The sequence below is a fragment of the Mustela nivalis genome, assembly GCF_964662115.1.
Source record: "Mustela nivalis genome assembly, chromosome: 13".
Classification (NCBI taxonomy): Eukaryota; Metazoa; Chordata; class Mammalia; order Carnivora; family Mustelidae; genus Mustela; species Mustela nivalis.
The window spans coordinates 58,134,684-58,156,301 of record NC_139032.1 but is presented as its reverse complement, the minus strand read 5'-3'; the positions used below and the strand labels follow the sequence as shown (position 1 = coordinate 58,156,301).

General features: G+C 36.8%; 1 protein-coding gene across 1 annotated transcript in view; it reads right to left on the bottom strand.

The window, feature by feature from the left end:
• Positions 1-21,618, bottom strand: part of LOC309846081 (phospholipid-transporting ATPase FetA-like) — a 110,732-nt gene that overhangs the window by 77,631 nt on the left and 11,483 nt on the right. The window contains exon 3 of the mRNA XM_082694730.1: positions 4,175-4,252. Within this exon, the coding sequence (XP_082550856.1) occupies positions 4,175-4,252 (78 nt within the window). The remainder of the gene's footprint in view (positions 1-4,174; positions 4,253-21,618) is intronic.

The following is a 21,618-nucleotide window of genomic DNA, read 5'->3' as shown; positions in this document are numbered from 1 at the left end:
TTTTTGTGTTTAAATGTGGTATTGTGTAGGATTCTATTATTTTTTTTCAATTTATTTTTTATTTTCAGCATAACAGTATTCATTATTTTTGCACCACACCCAGTGCTCCATGCAATCCGTGCCCTCTATAATACCCACCATCTGGTACCCCGACCTCCCACCCCCTGCCCTTTCAAAACCCCCAGATTGTTTTTCAGAGTCCATAGTCTCTCATGGTTCACCTCCCCTTCCAATATACCCCAACTCCCTTCTCCTAACTCCCCATGTCCTCCATGCTATTTGTTATGCTCCACAAATAAGTGAAATCATATGATAATTGACTCTCTCTGCTTGACTTATTTCACTTAAAGCTCTGATTAATTTTCTGCTCCAAATGCCACAATATCTATGCCCCTCCTCCTTTCTATTTTTTCCTTTTTCTGTCCTTTCCTTTTAGTTTCTCCAACTTCCCTTCTTTTGTAATTATACTTTCTATCTTTTTTTTTAAAGATTTTATTTATTTATTTGACACAGAGAGAGGAAGATCACAAGTAGGCAGAGAGGCTGGCAAAGAGAGAGGGGGAAGCAGGCTCCCCACCAAGCAGATAGCCCAATGCGGGGCCCAATCTCAGGACCCTGAGATTATGACCCAAGCCGAAGGCAGAGGCTCAACCCACTGAGCCACCCATGAGCCCCTACACTTTTTCTTTAATGATTTTTCAAACACCCCAAAGTAACACATAAATATATTTTAAATGTAAAATTAGAAATATAAAGAAAAAAAGTTAAGTTTCCTTTCCCCTCTTTCTCCTTTTCCCAAGGAAAGCATCATTAACAGACTGGTATATGCCCTTTGCATCCCTTCCTTTTCAGGGTATTTATATACAAATGCATACATATATACTTTCCAAAACAGAGGAAACTCTGTAGGCACAGTGCCAATTACAATTTAGTAGAATCATACAAGATATAACCAAAACAGTAAAGCAAGAATGCAAAATAGGATATAAGAAAGGCTTAAAATGAATTGTAGATTCAAGAAAATTGACATGATATGTTCACACAAAAGCTTATACATGAATGGTTATTGCAGTATTGTTCATAATAGCTCCAGAGGGAAAACAACCCAAATGTCTATCAACTGGTGAATGGATAAATTGTGGTATATACATACACTGGAATGGTATTCAGCCTTATAAAGGAATGGAGTACTGATACATACTACAACATGAGCCTTGAAAATAGTAAGTGAAAGAAGCCAGTCACAAAAGGCCAAAAAATCAAAATAAATATTTTTATCAAAATAAAATTTTGATTTTATTTATGCCATGTCCAGTATAGGCAAATCAAAAGAGATAGAAAGTGGTTGTTAGAGGCTGGGGAAGGCAGGAATTGGGAGTGACTGCTAATGGGTATGGGGTTTCTTTTGGGAGTGATGAAAATGTTCTAAAATTAAATTATGGTCATGTGGTACAATTCCATTAATATATTTTAAAAGTCACTAAATTGGGGGCACTTGGGTGGCTCAGTGGGTTAAACCCTCTGCCTTCGGCTCAGGTCATGATCTCAGGGTCCTGGGATCGAGCTCTGCATCGGGCTCTCTGCTCATCAGGGAGCCTGCTTCCCCCTCTCTCTCTGCCTGCCTCTCTGCCTACTTATGATCTGTCAAATAAATAAAATCTTTTTTAAAAAAATCACTAAATTCTATGCTTTAAAAGGATAATTCAATGGCATGTAAGTTATATCTCAGTAAGGCTATTATTTTTAAAGACTGCAGAAGCTAAGCACTGTAAGTAATCAAGATGGAAAGACAATGCAGGGGAGGGGGCGGGGGAGGTTGGTGGCTGGAATTGCCAGAGAAGGCTTCATGGAGATAAACTTGCACTAAATCTAAAAGATGAATATAGGTTCAATATAAATATAGGAGACATGTACGTGGGCAGGAAGAAGAACCTAATGAAAAGTTTGGCACTGAGACCAGACAAGTTGTATGATAGTACAGAAGTAAGAAGAGTCTGAAGGAGGCAGGAAACAAGCCTATTAAGTCAGGGCTTTAATGTTAGGCTGATGACCTTAAAATTATTAGTAGCTGACAAGGAATCCCAGAAAGACTTTGAGCAGGGAAAAACATGATAAAATTGGAATTTCAGAATATTAAGATGGCGGATTTACAGAGGAAGAGATTGCAGACATAACAATGATTTAAGAGATTACTGTTTAATAGTCAACTTTCAAAATGATGACAGGCTGAACTAAGAAAGTGGTAAAAAATAGAAAGGAGAAGGTAGATAAGCAAGACACTAGAACCAGTCAATATTCATTCTATGTACTGTAAGTTTTCCAACCAGAATAGGTTGATAGCCTAGAAAAGGACAGAAGCCAAATTACTGGGTTTGCCACCGTTATTTTGTTGATTCAAGCTAAAAGGCCAACATCTTGGATGGATCAATATTAATCGCTCACCACTCAAAACAGCACAAGCAATAACTCTAATGTAGTAGGTAGGATTTGCCTACTTAAAGGGGTTTAGACCAGGAAAAGTGGTTTCAATTATTTTTCACTGATAAAACTTTGGACTTTTGAAATAAGCCCATTTATAAATGTTCAAGTTCTTAATTATCTTCCTGAACAACAACAACAAAAGCATCAAAGCTCCTATAGATTAGATTTTTTTTACATATTTACCTAGTGTTTACCATGTACCAGATAACTGTCCTAAGTGCTTTACAAGTATTACTTCATTCAATCCTCACAACACACGAGATAGCACTGTTATTAGCCTGATTTCATAGATGAAATACTGTAGCATAGAGAAATGAAGAGATTTGCCCAAGATAACAGTATATGGCAGAATTAGGATTGAGGCCTAAACAGTATGGCTCCAGAATCCATGCTCTTAACCACTATACCCCCATATGATCTTTACTTCACAGCACTTATTATACATATAATTTGTTATTTCTCTGTGCTATTATTTGATGTGTTATTACTTAATTAATGGCTGTCCTTCACTAAACCATAATTTCCATAAGAGCAGGGATTCTATCTAGTTTTGTTGCCATTGTATTGCCGGCATGTACCACAGTGGCTGGCATTCATTTGATGATCAATAAATATTTGTTGAGTCAGTAAAGCAGTCTTTATTGATGACTGCCACTTGTTCTTTTGCATTGAATTTACTGTTCCCTCAAGTATGCTCTCCCATATTTTCTGTTCATAAGAAGATGTAGGAGAAATTGATCAGTTAACTTGTTTTCTCTAGCCTTCTTTCCTCTAGCAGTTCTGAGGGTAGGAAAGGACTCCCTGGTTTTTCCCTCAGTTGGGATATCCCTGACTTCCTCTTCCTGGAACTAAAGCCTGTGCCCTTGGGATGGAATTCTTCTTTATGGAACTACCTGCTCTTGAAATAAGTTCCCTCCAGGAATCAGACAACTGCACAATGACAGAAAGTAAAGAAGTTTAGAGTGACCTGAAATCAGTAACCTAATTTCATTCTCTGCACCTTCTTCATTCCTCAAAAGGAAGCTAAATATAGAACTACATTCTGGCTTGCTCTTTCAAAACTTTATGTCAGAAAAAAACCTTTTCATGTCAGTCAGTTCTAAATATAGAACTACATTCTGGCTTCCTTTTTGAAAATTTTATGTCAGAAAATTTTTTTTTCTCATGTCAGGCTTAGGCATGATTACTCCAGCTCCCTTTAGTACTTGGATGCACCACAGGAAAGCATGGAAATGGTATGGAAATCTTAGTATCATAGCCGATCTATTTGCTCCATCCACAAAGAGTCTGCAAAGGAGGACCTTATGTGTTTTAGCAACTTTTCACACTGACCACTTCTTTTTAGCAGGAGGCAGTTGTGAAGGATGAGGAGAGGAAAAGGAACACAGACCTTTCTGGTGAATTTCCAAATAAAAGTACAATATAAAATAAAAATAGATAAAAATACAAAAGAGACTGGAATTACTCACATCAGAATTCTCAGATAACCACACAGAGGAGCTTGTACTTGTAAGGACAAAGTACTTACTTCTGCAAAGTATATTTCCTTTCCTGGTCAGTTGCTTGGTAGATTGGTGTGGTCTGATTGATAGACTGGCCAGTCAGTTTTGTCTGTCATATGTATATTAGCACGTGTACTCATGCATGCAGTAATAATGACACAGAGACTTAGATATTTACTAAGTTCACCTACCTTCACTTTGTCTGTCTTCACTTTGGCTTTCAACTAGAGACATTGCAGAATAGTACCAACTATAATTCCATGGAATTTCTGTAAAGGAAATAAAGATTCAGTATAAGAATTTCTCATGCCAATACCATTTCACTTAAACATGTGCTTAAGAAATTTGGAACTTGTTCTCTGAAATCCAAAATAATCTACCTCTAAGATACATATGCTAAATTTTAGAATTCATTTCATATGTCCTCATCTTAAAGCTATATTTTCAAAGTTTGGCAAACAGATTCCACTTTCTGGCAATCAAGTCTAGACTGATGACTACATTTTGTCAGAAAAATTATCTGTAACAGAGCATTGGAAACAGGCAAAAGAATTATTGGGTGTCTCTTAGTACAGTTTTTTTTTTTTTTAAGATTTTACTTATTTGAGAGAGAGTGAGAAACAGCATGAGAGGGGAAGGGACCAGAGAGGGAAGCAGGCTCCCTACCAAGCTGGGAGCCTGATGAGGGACTCAATTCCAGGACTTTGGGATTATGATTCAAGCCAAAGGCAATTGCCCAAACAACTGAGCCACCCAGGCATCCCTCTTAGTGCAGTTCTTGATTGACATCTTAAATTTTCTATTGATGGGACTATTCTATAAATCTGTAGGCAGAGCTTAACGTGTAAATTTCTATCCCATAGAGATACAAATATTTTTTGTTTGATGAAAAAGGTAACTCCAAAGGTTGTGACTTGTGCACTTTAGTACTTCAGTTAGTTTTATGTATAATTCAGAAATCTTAACTTTTCTTTATTATATTTCCTGTAAATACTTAGCTTCTAGATTTTCATTTGAACTGGTCTTAACTTATTTCTGATTACATCATTAATTAATGAATTACAAAATATTTGACACCTGCTCATTATATTTATATGAGTCATGTTTTTTAACCAGTTGAAAATTATACTTTATGAAACCCCATGAGTTTTCTATACAGGAAAAACTCTTCTTTCTCTTTATCCTTAACCACACCGAGAAAAGGCCAATAAAGTACATTTATTTTAATCTTTAATTAAGTTTGTTTATAATTGTTCTAATATGGTATATAAGATATTAACACAAAAATACAGTGTGTGAAGAGTATATGGAAATTCTCTAGAATTTCTCTAGAAATTCTCTAGAAAAGAGTATATGGAACTAGTATACATATATACTATTAAATCTATTTAGTTTCTTACAGGTCTCATAAGTCACTAAGTGTGGATAAGCCAAGACTAGAAAAATTTATAGGTCTTTTCATCTTAATCATCTCCCAAGATGGGAGAAAATTTATAAATTTAGGGAAATGTAAAGTCTAAATAAAAGGATATTTCCAGCCAAGATCAGGAAAAACAAAACAAAACAAAACACACAAAAACAACACACACACAGCTAGCTGGAAAAACTGATTTGGAATAACAATTTATCTTTCAGTTCTGCTCTGTGTGAGGACCAAGTGACCTCATTAAGGATAAAATTCAGATTTCAGTAATCTAGGCAGAGTTGCAGCAAATAACTCAAATAGGGGCCAGGAAGTTATCAGCAATTAGATGTAAAACAATAGGAAATGAAGTGCTGGGTACTGTGACAAACTGGAGAGTGCATGCTTCCTATGAAAGTGTCCAAATGAAAAATAAAGAAAATTAAATACTGTGCAGGCCCAACAAGATTATTTGTACTTGTTGGCTACAAGGTTTGTATCCCAACCTACTGTCTGTCTGTTTCTTCTGTCAATAGAATCTGTGTTTTTCTGTCTAATATTAGCAGTTCTAATACCACCATTCTCTAGGCATCCAGTCCTTCTGTAAGTTGCCTACATCTTCACAGTAGGCTTGGGGTTTCTACAGCTGCCAAGAAAGAAGAGCCAAGTGTGGGATGTCCTGAAGTTCTGGCTTCTCTCCATCCCCTGCAGGGCCATCAGCAGCTCTGAGAGAGTAGTCTGGCCAAATCCACACAAGGAGCATAGCTAGAAATGTCAAATGGTTATAAGGCACTTACTGGCTAGCCAGGGGCCCGAGTTACAACTGTTTAGCTAGAATCAGGAACTCACCCAATCTGGTGACATTCTCTGCACGCACATCACATTACATAGCAGCCAAGTGGAAAGTATATTTAAGCTGTTTAACTCAGAGGAGGAAAAGAAAAAAAAAAACTTCAGAGGGGAAGAATGTCAGGGAAGGGAGGAAGAAATGGAATTTGGGAGGAAAAAGGGAAGAGAGAGAGAAAAAAAAGAAGAAAAGACAAGAGAAAAGAAAAAGATTAGGAGCTACAGAACCAGATTTAATTTCAGTCTGCTACTAATTAATGATAGTGTGAGCTGGGGAAAGTTATTAACTACTTAGAAATCACAGAGTCTTCCCTCAAATTTCTTCTAGACTGAGATTTTAAAAAAAGAAAGAGGAAATAAATTAGGGAGATACAGGATGTTGAAAGGCCCATGAAAGAATAAATCTGTCAGAGAGATGGAGGGTTGGGGGGTAATTATGTATTATAAACCAAGGACAGCATTAGTTTCTATTACAGGACTGAGAAGAAGAGTTATGAAAGGATTAAGTTAAATAAGGTATGAAAATGTCTGCCACAGTGCTTGATTCAAAGTAGACAATCAATAAATGGTAACTTTTTAAAATTTTAATATACATGCCTGCTAAATTGGTAAAAAATTTTAAGTCTAATAATACTGTGCCAGAGGAAAAAGTAGAGCCAGTGGAACACTTACTTAGTGTTGATGGTCTTAAAAACTGAACAAATACTTTGGGAAACAATTTAACTTTTAGAGTTGATGGGGCATTTACCCTACAATCTAGCCAGTCCATTTTATGTATACACCCTAGAGAGACTCTCATAATATGTCATATACGAGGATGTGTATGGTAGCATTCTTCCTAACAGCAAAACTGGAAACCAAAATACCTATTAATGATAGAATAGAGAAGTAACCTGTGGTATGTCCATATAATGGAAAGCTACATAGCAGTGAAAATGAATGAACGACAGGTAAGCACATTAACATGATTAAATCTCAGGAATATAATATTTAGGGGGGAAATTGTAAAAGAATGCATATGATAGTTCACTTACATAAAGTTAAAAATCATGCAAAACTGTATCATTATGGACATATATTTTAAGGTAAACTATAAAGAGAAGCAAGAGAATGAAAAGTATGAAATTCAAGATAAAAATTAGGAGAGGGTGGGAAGATGGAAAAGGCACACTGAGCTTCAAGCTACACTTGTGTTCCTGTTATTGTTACTGTTTAAACTTACACATTTATTATAAACTTTACATCTCTTCAACACATAATATTAAAAGAACTAAAAAATTAAAGTTAAATTAAATACCAAAAGAACTAAAGAAGTACATATACCAGTCATATGAAATACCCTTCCTCTCTTATTCAGGAGAGTAACTTTTAATTTTTTTAAAAAGATTTTATTTATTTATTTGACAGACAGGGGTCACAAGGAGGCAGAGAGAGAGGAAGGGAAGCAGGCTCCTCGCTGAGCAGAGAGCCTGATCCCAGGGATGCTGGGCCCAATCCTAGGACCCTGGAATCATGACCCGAGCCGAAGGCAGAGGCTTTAACCCACTGAACCACCCAGGCACCCCAGGAGAGTAATTTTTTAATAATCCTTATTGAAAGAAGAGGCCAATTTGGGTCACCACATTTAAAAGAAAAACATTTTATTTTGAGATTATTTCAAACTTCAGAAGAGCTGCAAAAATACTATAGAGAATTTCTATATACTCTTCACACACTGTATTTTTATATTAATATTTTATATACCATATTAGAACAATTATACACTACGAATCTTAATCTTCATATAATAATATAAACTGAAGCAATACCTGGGTGGCTCAGTCGGTTAAGGATCTGCCTTTGGTTCAGGTCATGATCTCAAGGTCCTGGGATCGAGTCCTGCATTGGGCTCCTTGCTCAGCAGGGAGCCTGCTTCTCCCTCTGCCTGCCTCTCCCCCTGCTTGTGCTTTCTCTCTTTCTCTGACAAATAAATACATGAAATCTTTAAAAAATATATAAACTGAAGTACAGAAATTATTTTTTACCAATTCTTTCCACTAAAGTCCTTTTCTTTTCTTTCTTTCTTTCTTTCTTTTTTTTTTTTTTTTTGGCTCCAGGACCCAATCCAGGATCCTACATTGCATTTAGCTGTATGTCTTCAACTTGTGAATGATCCTGATTCTTTACTTGTTTTTCATGATCTTGACACTTTTGAAAGGTACTGACCAATTGTCTTGTAGAGTGTACCTCAACTTGGGTTTGTCTGATGTGCCCTTCTCAGTGTATCCTTTCAGGGGATATGTACTGTCATGTGTATTTCTGGTGATAATAACCTAGATTGCTTAAGATGGTGTCTGCCAGAATTCTCCACTGTAAACTTACTATTTTTCCCTTTGTAATTACTAAATATTTGGGGGTGAGACTCATTACATTTTAAAGAAGGTTGGAAAACACTAGAGATATAAGAAAAGGCATCGAAGAGAAATCAAGGAATAGCACCAGCATCTCTAATACATGGTTATAGGATCTGGGGCACCTGGGTGGCTTAGTCAGTTAAGCATCCAACTTTCGATTTCAGCTCAGGTCATGATCTCAGGGTTGTGTCCATGTCAGGGCCTGAGCTGAGATCAGAGCCTGCTTAACCTTCTCTCTCCCTCTTCCTGAGTCCATGTCAGGGCCTGAGCTGAGATCAGAGCCTGCTTAACCTTCTCTCTCCCTCTTCCTCTGCTCCCCGCTTCCCACCATTCTCACATGTTTGCTCATGTTCTCCCTCTCTCTCTCTCTCTTAAAAAAAAAAAAAAAAAAAAAGACACAGTTAGAGAATCTAAAACTCTTTTTCATTTAGATATGAGAATGAAAGGTAGAAAAAACAGGTCCCACCTTCAGCTGATAATCTTTAAGCTGCCTAGTCCTTGAACTGAATCACATAACATAAAGACAACCTTACTGAAACTAGGGGTTGGGGATGGAGTATTGATCTACCAGTTTCCAGTCTTCCAACTGGCAAAATAGTACAAACCAACTTCAAGTTCCTCCAAGCCTTAACTGTGATTCTGTGCTGCCAGCATCCTGCATCCCCCCTGCCCAGTTATTATACATAAAAAATTAGTAAATTTATTAAATATAAAGGTTGGAGAAAGTCTTTAAGTTTATATTTAGCTCTGTCTGAAAACTACATAAACTATAAAAACACAATGAAGTCTGGCAGTGGCATATTTGTGATACCAGCATAGCTGATGACTCTGAGTACTATATTGTCATAGACTGCATGCATAAAATTCATAATTGGCTCTTAGTGAACAAATCTGTCTTTCAGTGAATACAGTTTTTTATCAACAAAGGAACAAACTTCTGCATGTCAGAATTTGAGGATAGGACTCTCACACAGAAGCAGATGTGCTCATGATCCCCTGACTAAAACTAAGACTTTTATTTCCCCCAGACTGTCATACAAAATCATGAAAGCTTTCAGACTATTCCATTAATGTTTCCCAGAGTGAACTATTATATCCAACCCACAAATCCCTAGTTACTCCAGAAATCAGGCTCCCCCATTCCAATTTATATCACATGAATCTCACCAAAGCTAACAAAAAAAATTTTTAAAGCAATAGAAGCACATACACAATTAAAAAGGAAGTTTACCCAAATGCTTTCAAGAAGCACAGTCCAAAACCCACCAGGACTCCACATTCTCCCTTTCTTCTCAGTTATAGTCCCCGCTTCATCTCTTTATTTCAATCACAACTACTTTCTGACAGGAAAACACTTCAGGGAAACAAGGATCTTCTTTAATATTCTGGGAGGGGTAGGAGGGTGTTGAAACATATATTTGTCTATGAGACCATTTAGATGACAAAATTTCCTTCTGTTTTCTAACAGGTTCTTGGCTTTGGGAACTTGCTACATTCCTTTGTTGTGGGTTTTCTTTCTTTCTTTTTTTTCTCTTCTGTTTTCTCTAAATAGGGAAAGTGAAGTGAGTCTCAGTACCTTGATTTTTAACCTGCTTCTTCCAAAAGTGATTCATAGACCTTGAATAGCCTTTCAACTAACTTGGATTTGGTTTCAGGTGGTTTAAAACAAAAAAACTAAAGATTAATATAAACTTCAAATACAAAATGGGTAGAAAGAAACCTACAAAATACTATAGTTCCTTAGCTGCTGCTTCTATTTTCAAACTCCAGGTCTTCCTCAGGAGTTATCTGCTTCATCTAGAAGGCAGGTTTTATAAAGCAGTTGTGTGCTACAAAAACCCTCTCTTGTCTGCCTAGAGCTTAAAATTGGGTCTGACCAAATAATCTCCTCGAGCTTGTAATTTTGCAGTCTCACAATGTAAACTCCTTATTAAGTAGTAAAATATGTTTTTGGATCATTTATTTTCCTTTTCTTTTAGTCTATGTAAGTAAGTTAATGTTTACTTAGTCTTAACTGTTTTGCACATAAAGGGAGTTAACAAATGTCTGTTGAATGCAATCTTAGAAAGCAGATGTTATGTTCCTTTTTAAACAAATAAAATTTGTTTTATAACTGGAGTCAAGGGCCAGAAAGAACACTGACTAATGGGGAGTTTGAAAACCTCTGTTCTATTCAAAGCTAGATTCCTAAATTATTTGCACCTAAAGCAAATGACTTTTACCTTCACTTTTCTAGATTTTCTTATCTATAATAATAATCACTTCCCTTTCTCATTCATGAAAAATAAAAAGTATAGCAGGGGTTTTCAAATGGTGTTATGTAGAGCCGGCAGGTTCCTCTGGGCCTGAAATACAGTTAAGGGTAGAGAAGAGCAAGGAGGAAGTAGAGGGCATTTCCTTTCTCTCAACTTGAATAACTCTACATTTATCTGGTATTTTCCTTTATTTTAAGTTAAAAAAAAAAAACCAGTTTCACCTGCTCAAAAGAAGGTTGGAAAATCACCTGGAAACTTCTGGGATAAGTGTTTAAGTTAAAATGTGTAATTGTAGATGAAACTCAACCTCCAACTAGGGCAAGCACAGTTCAAGGTCCCTTCATAGCCGTTCCTGATGTACCTAAGCCCAGCGTCTATGTGGCCTTGGCACCGATTCCCAACAAAAGCTGGAGTTACTAAGAACTATCTGAAGACATTTGCTTCCTTACCAGTCTTTTCTGTCCCATGGCCAGCACATAGTTCATTAAGATACTTGGGCTTTTCTTTATTCTCATGACAATTCATTTCCCTCATTTTTCTTCCCCTACTTCTTTGATTGCTTTGCAATGTGTTGTAGCAGTTAGGCTGACCTAAATTTAAACCCTGGAGCCAACACTTATGACCTTGGGGTAATGAGATAATCACTCTGAACTTTAGTCTTTCATCTCTCACATGAAGATAATTGCTTCACCTTAGTTGCAAAGACTATATTAAGTATATCAAGCATTTTCTACAGTGCCTTGAACATGGGCTATTCCCCAAAGCATTATTCTCCTCTCTGATGTCTGTGTGTGCTTTTCTTGAATCATGATATCAAATCCTCTCTCTGCATCTCTATACCAGGCTCCTAAAACCATCTTTAGTCCCAAATCCATATTGTTAGACATTTCCTCTTAGGAAATGAATCACATAACATAAAGACAGTCATTGTCTTTACATAAAGACAATGTAAAGACATGTAAAGACAATGACTGAAGACATAAAAGAATCACATAACATAAAAGACATAAAAGAGAAACATAACATAAAGACAGTCATTGTCTTTACATAAAGATATGTCTTTATGTGACATGTGATTTATGTTATGTGATTTATATTATGAATCACATAATATAAAGACAATGATTGACAATTAGAATATGATTATCAAGATAATCATGTTCCAAAATGATATTTCTTACTTTCCTGATTTTAACATATCTGTTCTTCTGTCTTACTATTCTAACTTGTTCATGAAATCTAAGAATCACCTTCAGTTCCCCATCTGATTACCTGCCAGATCCTATATATTCTATCTGAGGACCTCTTGAAGGTATTACTTCCTTTCTAATCCTGCTACTATCATCTCAGATTCATTTTACTTTTCTTCTGGATTCAATATCCTGTTATCTGCTTCTGACTTTAATAAACTATCCGCTGTCACCTTAAAGCAGAACACTGATCATGTCTTCTTCCTGAGCAGGTCAAAACCTGCAGTGGCTCCCCATGGATTACAGAATGAAGTCAAGATATCAGCCGCACAGTCAAGATGCTCTCATTTGAACCCTAACTATTCTTTCATCTTTCTTTTCCACTATTTACCTTTATTGAAATTGGCTTATGTACAATTCCCTAAATACAGCCCAGACTTTCCTGCCTCTATGCCTCTACTCACACTGTCCCTTCCAAGGGTAATGCCCTTGCTCTGTATCAGTAAAAATCTTTCAAAGGTTATCTTAACAAAGGCAAGCTCAAATTCCATGAATCCATGTAGTTTCTCCCTTTCTCTGATCCAGAAATAATTCCCCCACTTCTCTCCAACTGCTATCTTATTTCATTGGTATAATTCTAATAATTTGTTTTTCCTTATGTTATAATTATTTCTTGAATTGTATCTCCTCTATCAGATTGACTGGTGTGAACATGTCTAATTAATTTCTGTGTCTTCTAGAACCCTTGCACAGAGCCTGGCTTCCAAGTAGGAAGAATGAAGGCAAGCAGTAGGTAAAATTATTAAGAATATTAGCCTTTCTGAAAAATACAAGTTATAAGATGTCTCTTGTGATAACTTCATCAAGACAAGTGCTATAAAGCATACAAACACTTTGTCAGGTGATGTTTAAAATCAGCTCTGGGATCTGTACATCTCTTAGTTAAAATCAATCCAAATTAACTTAGCTTAATTATTGTAGCTGCCTTACTTTATTACACATGTGGCAGCCTTGAAGTGGAGAGGGTCTGCAACTCACAGAATCCAAAATCATAAGTCGTGAGGAATTTTCTGGGCCCCACATGTCAGTTTTCTGCTAGTGATCTGTGCGCTACTACTCTACTTTATGGCAGAAGGCAGAATTTTCCTAATGCTACCAGGTCAACAAGCTGTGGGAGTTGAAGACACTCCAGTATTAATTAGGTTCCCTGCTCTCATGTCCCCAGGAAATGCTGGCTTTGAGACTAAACTAGGAACATACCTGGATCATAGTGCCAAATGGAGTTGTCAAGTGGTTTTCTCATATCATAAGGGGTTTTATTGGATCTAAGTAGAATCATTGAATGACCAGGGTGAACTAAATTAAACTAAGCCCAGGTAAAAATAATTACTTTCAGAATTGCTCTCTACTTCCACCAGTAATGTCTGTGCTGGGAGCCACCCTGGATCCTGGAGAGCCTCTCAGAGTTACTCTGATGCTGGAAATTACAGAATTTCACAACTAAAAAGGGACTGGGAGATACCTAATCATCCTTCCATCCAGAGCAGTCATTCCTAGTGTTTAGCAACCCTGACTAAGTCACATAAATACTTCCAGTATAGAAGAAATCACTCTCTCAAGATGGTCTCTACATTTTCAGACAGCTCTACCTATAAATTCCTTTATTCATTAAATTTCTCCTGAGTCCTATAAGCCCTGGAGGCAAGCAAGAGCCAAAAGAAAGCCTCCGTAAGTTCTATCTTTATCTCTTCCCAGCTGGTGAATACTGAGATAAACACCCAGTCCTTGAGTGTGCTACTTAATATAGTATCATCCTCATCTTCCAGCATATGATAATTGTGGTAACCAAACAGGTGTTCAGGGTCCTGACCCCTAAAATCTGTCTGATCTACTTATTTACTGAATAAGCAGCAGCCAATAAAATGATTTATGAGCACTTTACTAGTTTCTCAGCATAGATCTAGGACACTTTGGCTTTGCTGCTTAAATGCACTCCACTCCAAGCTTATCCAACTTCAAATCCTTTTAGGGATTTCAATTTTCCAATTTATCTTTAGAGATTTCCAACATAACTACTGGTATTCACTCTACATATTTTCCTTCTATTCCAACAATTCCAAATCACATGATATCACCCAGATAACGTTGTCTAAAGCAAGGGTAACAGTTCTGACAAAAGATTGAGCAGGTGGGCAACTCCACCTAACAGAAAATCACGACAATCCCTGAATTTCAATAGCTACTGATGGGTCATGCTTAGTGGTTAGTTTTATAGTTGATCTCAAGAAGCTGTGTTATGTTTGATAGGGAAGCTATAGTACCCGAAAAAGGTACATACAGAATTGGGAAACCAGATTTTAAACATACTCACCAAGCCCTTGAAAGGCAGTTAACAAGAATCAACATTAATAAATGCTTAACCCATCTATGGAAATATTCCTAAAGTAATCCGTTTAAGAGATGATAGGGGCACCTGGGTGGCTTAGTCAGGTGGGTGTCTGACCCTTGATTTTGGCTCAGGTAATGATGTTAGGGTCATGTTCCACACTGAGTGTGGAGTATGGAGCCTGCTTGGGATTCTCTCTCTCCCTCTTCCTCTGCCTCCCCCCCTCCCCGCCGCCACAAATATAAATCAATAAATAAGCAAGCTGGTAAGATTAAAGTACAGTCTAAATACATTTCACACAGAGCTTAGGGTTCCTCTCTAGAGAGGAAGCCATGAAGTTAAAATAGAGCTAATCTAAGAGAGGCTCTACTCTTTAAAACTAACATGTTGGTCAGGAGAGAGTGAAGGAATGACAGTTTTTAGAAGAGAAAATATTGAAACATTTATCACTGTTTTCAGCTCTTGCCTAGGGAAAGGTTTCTCTCATTATAATACCTAACAGAGTTATTTGAAAAATCATTGGATATTTATCTAATACAATGATTAGAACAGAAAAGACTATGAGAGTACATTCAGTTCTCTTTGCTGTGATTCTGGGATCTCTAACTTGTTCTCCTGGGTAGAGCTGGCCATGAGAAAACAATGTCCTGGATGCTATTAGATTTTCCATGTTGAACTTCCAACTTAGCGGTCTTGTTGATAAATTATTCTTGCTAGAAAGAAAGGAGTGAATTGATCTCCTGAGACCTGGTCACTCCTAAGACAGGCTATATATTGAACTTGTGAACTTATAAAGCTTAGATTGGTGAGGACCACATGAAGATGCAGATTTGAGAGGTCCAACTCTAGCAGTCTACTGTCTCAGTCTTGTTCCTTAACCTCTTTACCATATTTTGTCAAACTCAATGACTAGAGATTCATAAGATCTAAGATTTCAATCAAACCTGTTTGGACTACTCTGAGTCTTATCTGTACATGAGAAGGCTGGACAAGAAAATTTCCACTGCCCCTCCCTTACACTCTTAGGACTATTCCATGACTCTAGAAATTATAGAAATAACAAGATTTTGGTAGGTACCCAGTCACAAAATAAATTTATAATGAAATAGCCTTCCTAGATACTTATAATAATCACTTAGAAAAATAATAGAAAAAGTACCACTTAAATGGCAACAAAATTTAAAATATCTATGAATAAACCTAACAATAAATTCATTTAACAAATTAAGTCTATATGAAAAGATACAAATTTTACTGAGGGCCACAGAAGAAGACCTGAATTAGTAAAGAAATACCATGTTCCTGGATAAGGAGACTCAACACTGCAAAAATACAAATTATCCCCCAGATTAATCTATAAATCTAATGTGATCACAGTCATTATTCAATAATTGAAAAGTATAAATAATTTAAAATGTGTCTGTAAAGAGACTATTCATTCACTACCTCTTTCAAACAGGATTTCCTAGAGCAGGTGGAAATTCATGAGTCCTTTGAATAAAGGGAAATATCTGTATACTTTTTGAGGTCAAAACCCATAACTTACATTGTTTAATACATCATCAAGCCTAGCATGCATATATATATATATATATATAATACTGCAAACCTGGCATTCTCAGATTCAATATTTATATATTTCAGGAGCAACCTTGAAAGCTCACAATACCTTGAAAATCACTATAGAGTGATTTTACTGAAGCATAAATCTCAATTGGATGCTCTGTGTGGTGTGCAATACTCATTAAGGTAGTGGGTGAATGTACCCAACTCCTTAGGATTTTCATCTCAAAGACTTTTGTCTACTTGCTATCATTTATGTAGTAATTTTCATTTATGAGCCAGAGGTTACCTATATTTTCAATTACATTTTATTTAAACTATTTTTATTCAATCATATTATATTCTATGGGAGGAATTATATATGAAAATTATATTTCACAAACAGTGATACCTGAAAATCTCATTCATTAATGGACACACATGCACACATACATGGTAGTCTGTTGGTCATATGATTCTGAAGAAACAGCAAGAGTGTGACAAGTTCAAAGTGGGTAAAAAAAAGTAGCTAGGGATAAATGTTCAAGGATCAAAAAGGAAGTGCAGATTGGAAGAGATGAAAGGAGAATGCAGAAGCTTATTGAAGTTTAAATGAGATGAATAAAATTATAAAAGAGGTTCTTAAATTCATTTAACAAATTAAGTATTACATTAAGAGCTAGGGAATATAGGAAAGAATCACACTACATCCTTCTCACTGCTGTGAAGAAATTCACTGTCTGGAAGAGAAGACATATGAGTTAAAAATTGCTCTATAGTGTAGTGGATAGTATGATAGAGGTAAGGATAGGGTGTCATGGAAGTGCAAAAGAAGAGTATCTAAACCAAATTGTGGGGATCAGGTAAAGTTTCTTGGAGCAGATCCTCTGCTGAGCCTTAGAGCATAAATATAAGTTAACTTAATGAATATGTGAGACAGAATTTTCCAGGCAGGGCTGAGGAACAACATATGGAAGGTCATGGAGTGGAGGACATTGCAGAATGCCATTAAATATTTAAAAAGTTAACACAATGTTTTGAAACTTATGATTTAAAGATACATCAGTGTGAAGTGTAGTCTGAGTGATGGCCAGAAAATGAGTTGAGATGCTACTACTGTAATCCAGAGGAAAAATAATAAATAGGTGAATAAATAGGCATTGGCAATGGCAAGGTTGTGAAGGGGTTACATTTGACAGTTATATGAGATAAAATTCAAGAAAGTGGAATTTATCTTGTTGAATTCACTTAAGTCCAAGATCTGGACTTCAGTTTTTAGGCTCAGAAACCTGGTTTTGGCTCTTTACTGAGATAGAATATCTAATTCAAACTAACATTAAAAAGGGGTCAGAGGCTGATGTAAAACCAGAATGCTAGATTATGATTTGCAATGAAATAGATTAACTATCATAATAATGATAATATTTGCTTTGGCATGAAGTTCAGACATTTTCTCCTTGTAAAAAGATACACAGAAGAAATGAGACATAATCAGAAAGAAAGATGTTTGATGAACTTGGAATTTGAGGTAGGGAAATTAAATTGGATGTTTCAAAGGTTTAATAGCATCAGGCCATAGATAGGAGATAGAAATATCCAACTCAGTTGGCTACATTCTTTTCCTGGGACAGCTACAACCGTAGTATGCCTCTCAACGTCCTGTTTCTATATTGCTACTCTATGCCTCTCAATGTCCTGTTTCTATGTTGCTACTGCTAACCAACAGTCCTTCAATGAATATTCTTGAGATAAATATCTATTTTTAAAAAAGATTTTATTTATTTATTTGACAGGGACACACTGAGAGAGATAACACTGCACGGGGAGTGGGAGAGGGAGAAGCAGGCTTCCCGCTGAGCAGGGAGCCTGATGTGGGACTTGATCCCAGGACTCTGGGACCATGACCTGAGCTGAAGGCAGCCACTTAACTGACTGAGCCACTCAGGTGCCCCTTGAGATAAATATCTTTAGTCAAGTCTTAATTTGTCCAGATTTCCTTTTTAAGGTTATTTTTGATAACTCTGCCTTGATATATATTCATGTTTCAATTTAATTCTCAGTCATAAGTCTAATTTCCCTTATTTCCAAGTTCGTAGAGATGGTAGAGTAACAACTGACCTCTCTGTCACTATTTACTTTCTACAAACTCCAGGTGAAAGTTGAAAGACAGTGAGATAGTGAGGGAAATGGGTAGGATCCAAACAAAATGTGGTTTACAAAGAGAAGGCTCCCAAACGTGCCTCGCTGGCTCAATAGATACAGCATGCAACTCTTGATCTCAGGGCTGTGAGTTAAGCCCCACATAGGCTGTAGAGATACTTAAAACAAAACAAAACAAAAACCCAAAACAACAACAACAAATAAAGAAAAGATTCTTAAGGACAATTAACCCTACCATAGGCTGAATACGTAAAATTCATCACTTAAATGAATCAAATCCTGACATTTTACCCCTGAGCCATCTGAAGAGATTGTCTTTCATATAGTTATTTAGCCAGAATCCTTGTCAGAATATACTTTATTTATATTAACACATCTATTATTTATTTAATACCCACAATGTTCCGGTACCAGGAACTATGGGGAAAGTGGAAATTACCAACATATAATCCCTAATCTTACAGAGCTCACGATTTAGAAGGACAGACAGACACATAAAAAAGTAATTACACAACAGTGGGATAATAGAAATAGCTTCAGTTGGAGCACAGAGGACATAGTAATCACTTCTGTTTGGGGAAAGGCAGGATGGGGACAGTAAAGAGTTATGTCACAAAGGACATAATGCCTGTGTGTTGACTCATTATTACCAAAGTTAAACTTGGCAACTGGCTTATTGGAAAGATCTAATTGAATGGATACCTCCACACAGCAGAGGGATTTAAACCACAACTACTAACACTGATCATAAAACACCTCAAATTGTTCTAGCTTTTTCTAAAGTAATGAAGAGATCCTAAAAATTAAATCTATTAAAGTTTACTGTTTAGTTTATTTAAAAGCAATAGAAACAAGTTTGATAAGGGGTACTGTAATATCAAAATCATAGATACAGGATATCATAGTTGCAAAAATGATGGAATCCATGACACCTTATTTTCTTCATTTTCTAATTTAATCTTTAGTCTATTAAATGTTCACTTAGTACCTACTATGTGCATTTTGCAATACATATAAAATCATCATGTTGTAGCTCTTAAACTTACACAATATTATATGTCAATTATATCCCCTCAAAGCTGAGAACAAAAAAAACAAACCAACAAAACCCTACCAGTACATGTTACAGTGAGATATAAAAATGAAGACTGTGAATAGGGAAAGGAATTAGATCCAATGGTATAAATAGATATAATGCAAATAGTCATTGCCTTTAGGGAACTTGGAGGAGGGAATAGTAAACAAAATGCCAAAATGGTTCGGAGGGAAAATAGTTCTTCTAGTTAGAGAAGTCAAGAAGGGTTTAATGGGGAAGATGATATTTGATCTGTGTTTTACAACAGCAGTGTAAATCTTGGTGAAGAATAAATCCAAATATTTTTTTCCATGATAATCAAATAACCTTTTTAAATAAAGATAGGTGTGTAAAGGAAAAACTTCAGCTTTTTCCCTTCCTGTATAGGGAAAACCCAGTCTTCCCTACTGTCTCTCCTTTGAGTCATCTTTACTACTCACACAGAACACTTCACCTGACACTTTTGGTCACCAAATGTACGAGGTGGTGGTGGGGCACTTAAAATAATCAAGTCTCTGACAGCACCAGCTGGGTATCCTATAATTTAAGTCAATTCTGACACTAGCTACACTGATATAGTATCAGGTAAGGTACAGCCTTACAAGACTCCCCCACTCCCCAATTTCAGACATTAAACTGTAATTGTGCTTCTTACCAACCACCTATAGATCAGAGGTTCTAATGACCTTCTTCTCAGTTTCAATTAATTTTCTAGAGCAGCTCACTCAGGGAAACATTTATTGGTTTATTAAAGGACATGAGAGAGGATGCAGATGAACAGCCAGATAAAGAGATACAGAGGGCAAGGTCTGAGAGCCTGTGAGCATCTGAGAGCCTGAGAGCAGGAGCATCCGCCGCAGTGAAGTTGGGTACAAACCCAACTCCTCATGTGGTTGCATTTGATAGCCTAGAAGCTTTCTGAACCCCACATGGAATTTTATGGAGGCTTTCTCACGTAGGCATGATCAATTATTAACTCTGTTTCCAGCCCCTCTCCACTCTCTGGAGGATGGGGGGGGGGTAATATAGCGCTGAAAAATTCATGTAGGCCTTACAGAAAAGACTAGACTGAACAACAACTTGAAGTGGACAAAGGAGTTACTCAAAGGCCTATCTGGAGGAAGAGCGTTGCAATCGGAAGGAATAATGAACGAGACCAAAAACTGTTTAAGGAAAAGCAGGAAAGCCAGAGTAGCTGCAACAGCAAGGCAAGGAGCAGACTGGTAGGAGAGATCCGGCAAGGTAGGGGCAGAATATACACAATCTAAAAGGCCAAGCGAGGACCTCGACTTTTTTTAACTCAAGTATAATTAACATACAGTGTTACATTAGTTTCAGGTGTATAATGATCCAACAATTCTACACATTACTCAATGTTCATTACTGTAAGTGTACTCTTGATCCCCTTTATCTGTTTCACCCCTCACCCCACACACCTTCCCTCTGGCAGCCACCCGTTTGTATTTAAGAGCCCTGGGTTATTTGTTGTTGTTTGGTAAGGACCTTGGTTTTCACTGAGTGAAAATGGGAGCCACTGTATATCATTGAGGAACATGCCCTGTTTTGCCATTTATTCAGGCTATCCTTTTGTCCATCAATAGTTAAAGTTTTCTTCATATATGTTTTATGCATTTCTTTTTATGCTTAGTCCTAGATATTTTAATATTTTGTTGCTAATATGAATGGAATCTTTCTTGGATTATATTCTCTAATTGGCAATTGCTATTAAGCAAACTATTGAGGGGTGCCTGGTTGGCTCAGTAGGTCAAGCATCTTATTCTTGATTTCAGCTCCAGTCATGATCTCAGGGTCATGAGATCCAGTCCTGCACAGAGCAGATTCAGATACCAATAACCACCTAAGCTGGGTGTGAAGTTGGTAACCTCCTCATGAAAATTAAGAGAACTCCAGATATATAATTAATATAAAAATCAAGTTTTTCAAAGATTTACTTATTCTAGACAGAGAGAGTGTGTGTGAATGAGTAGTGGGGAAAGCAGAGGGAGAGAATCTCAAGCAAACTCCCTGCTCAGAGTGGGGCTGGATACCTCAAATTTGAGACTAGGACCTGAACGGAAACCAAGAGTTAGTTGTTCAACTGACTGAGCCATCCAGGCACAACTGAACAGGGATTTTTTGTTTTATTTATTTATTTATTTATTTTTAGATTTTATTTATTTAGCGAGAGCAGGCATATGCATGTGCATGAGCAGGAGGCAGGACAAAGGGGAGAAGGGGAGGGAAAGAATCTCAAGCAGATTCCAAGCTGCTCGAGCCCAAGCCCTGAGGATCATGACCTGAGCCAAAACTAAGAGTCTGATGCTTAACTGACAGAGCCACCCAGGTGCCCCTTTTCTGTTCTCTTAACACATCCCTCCCTATATAC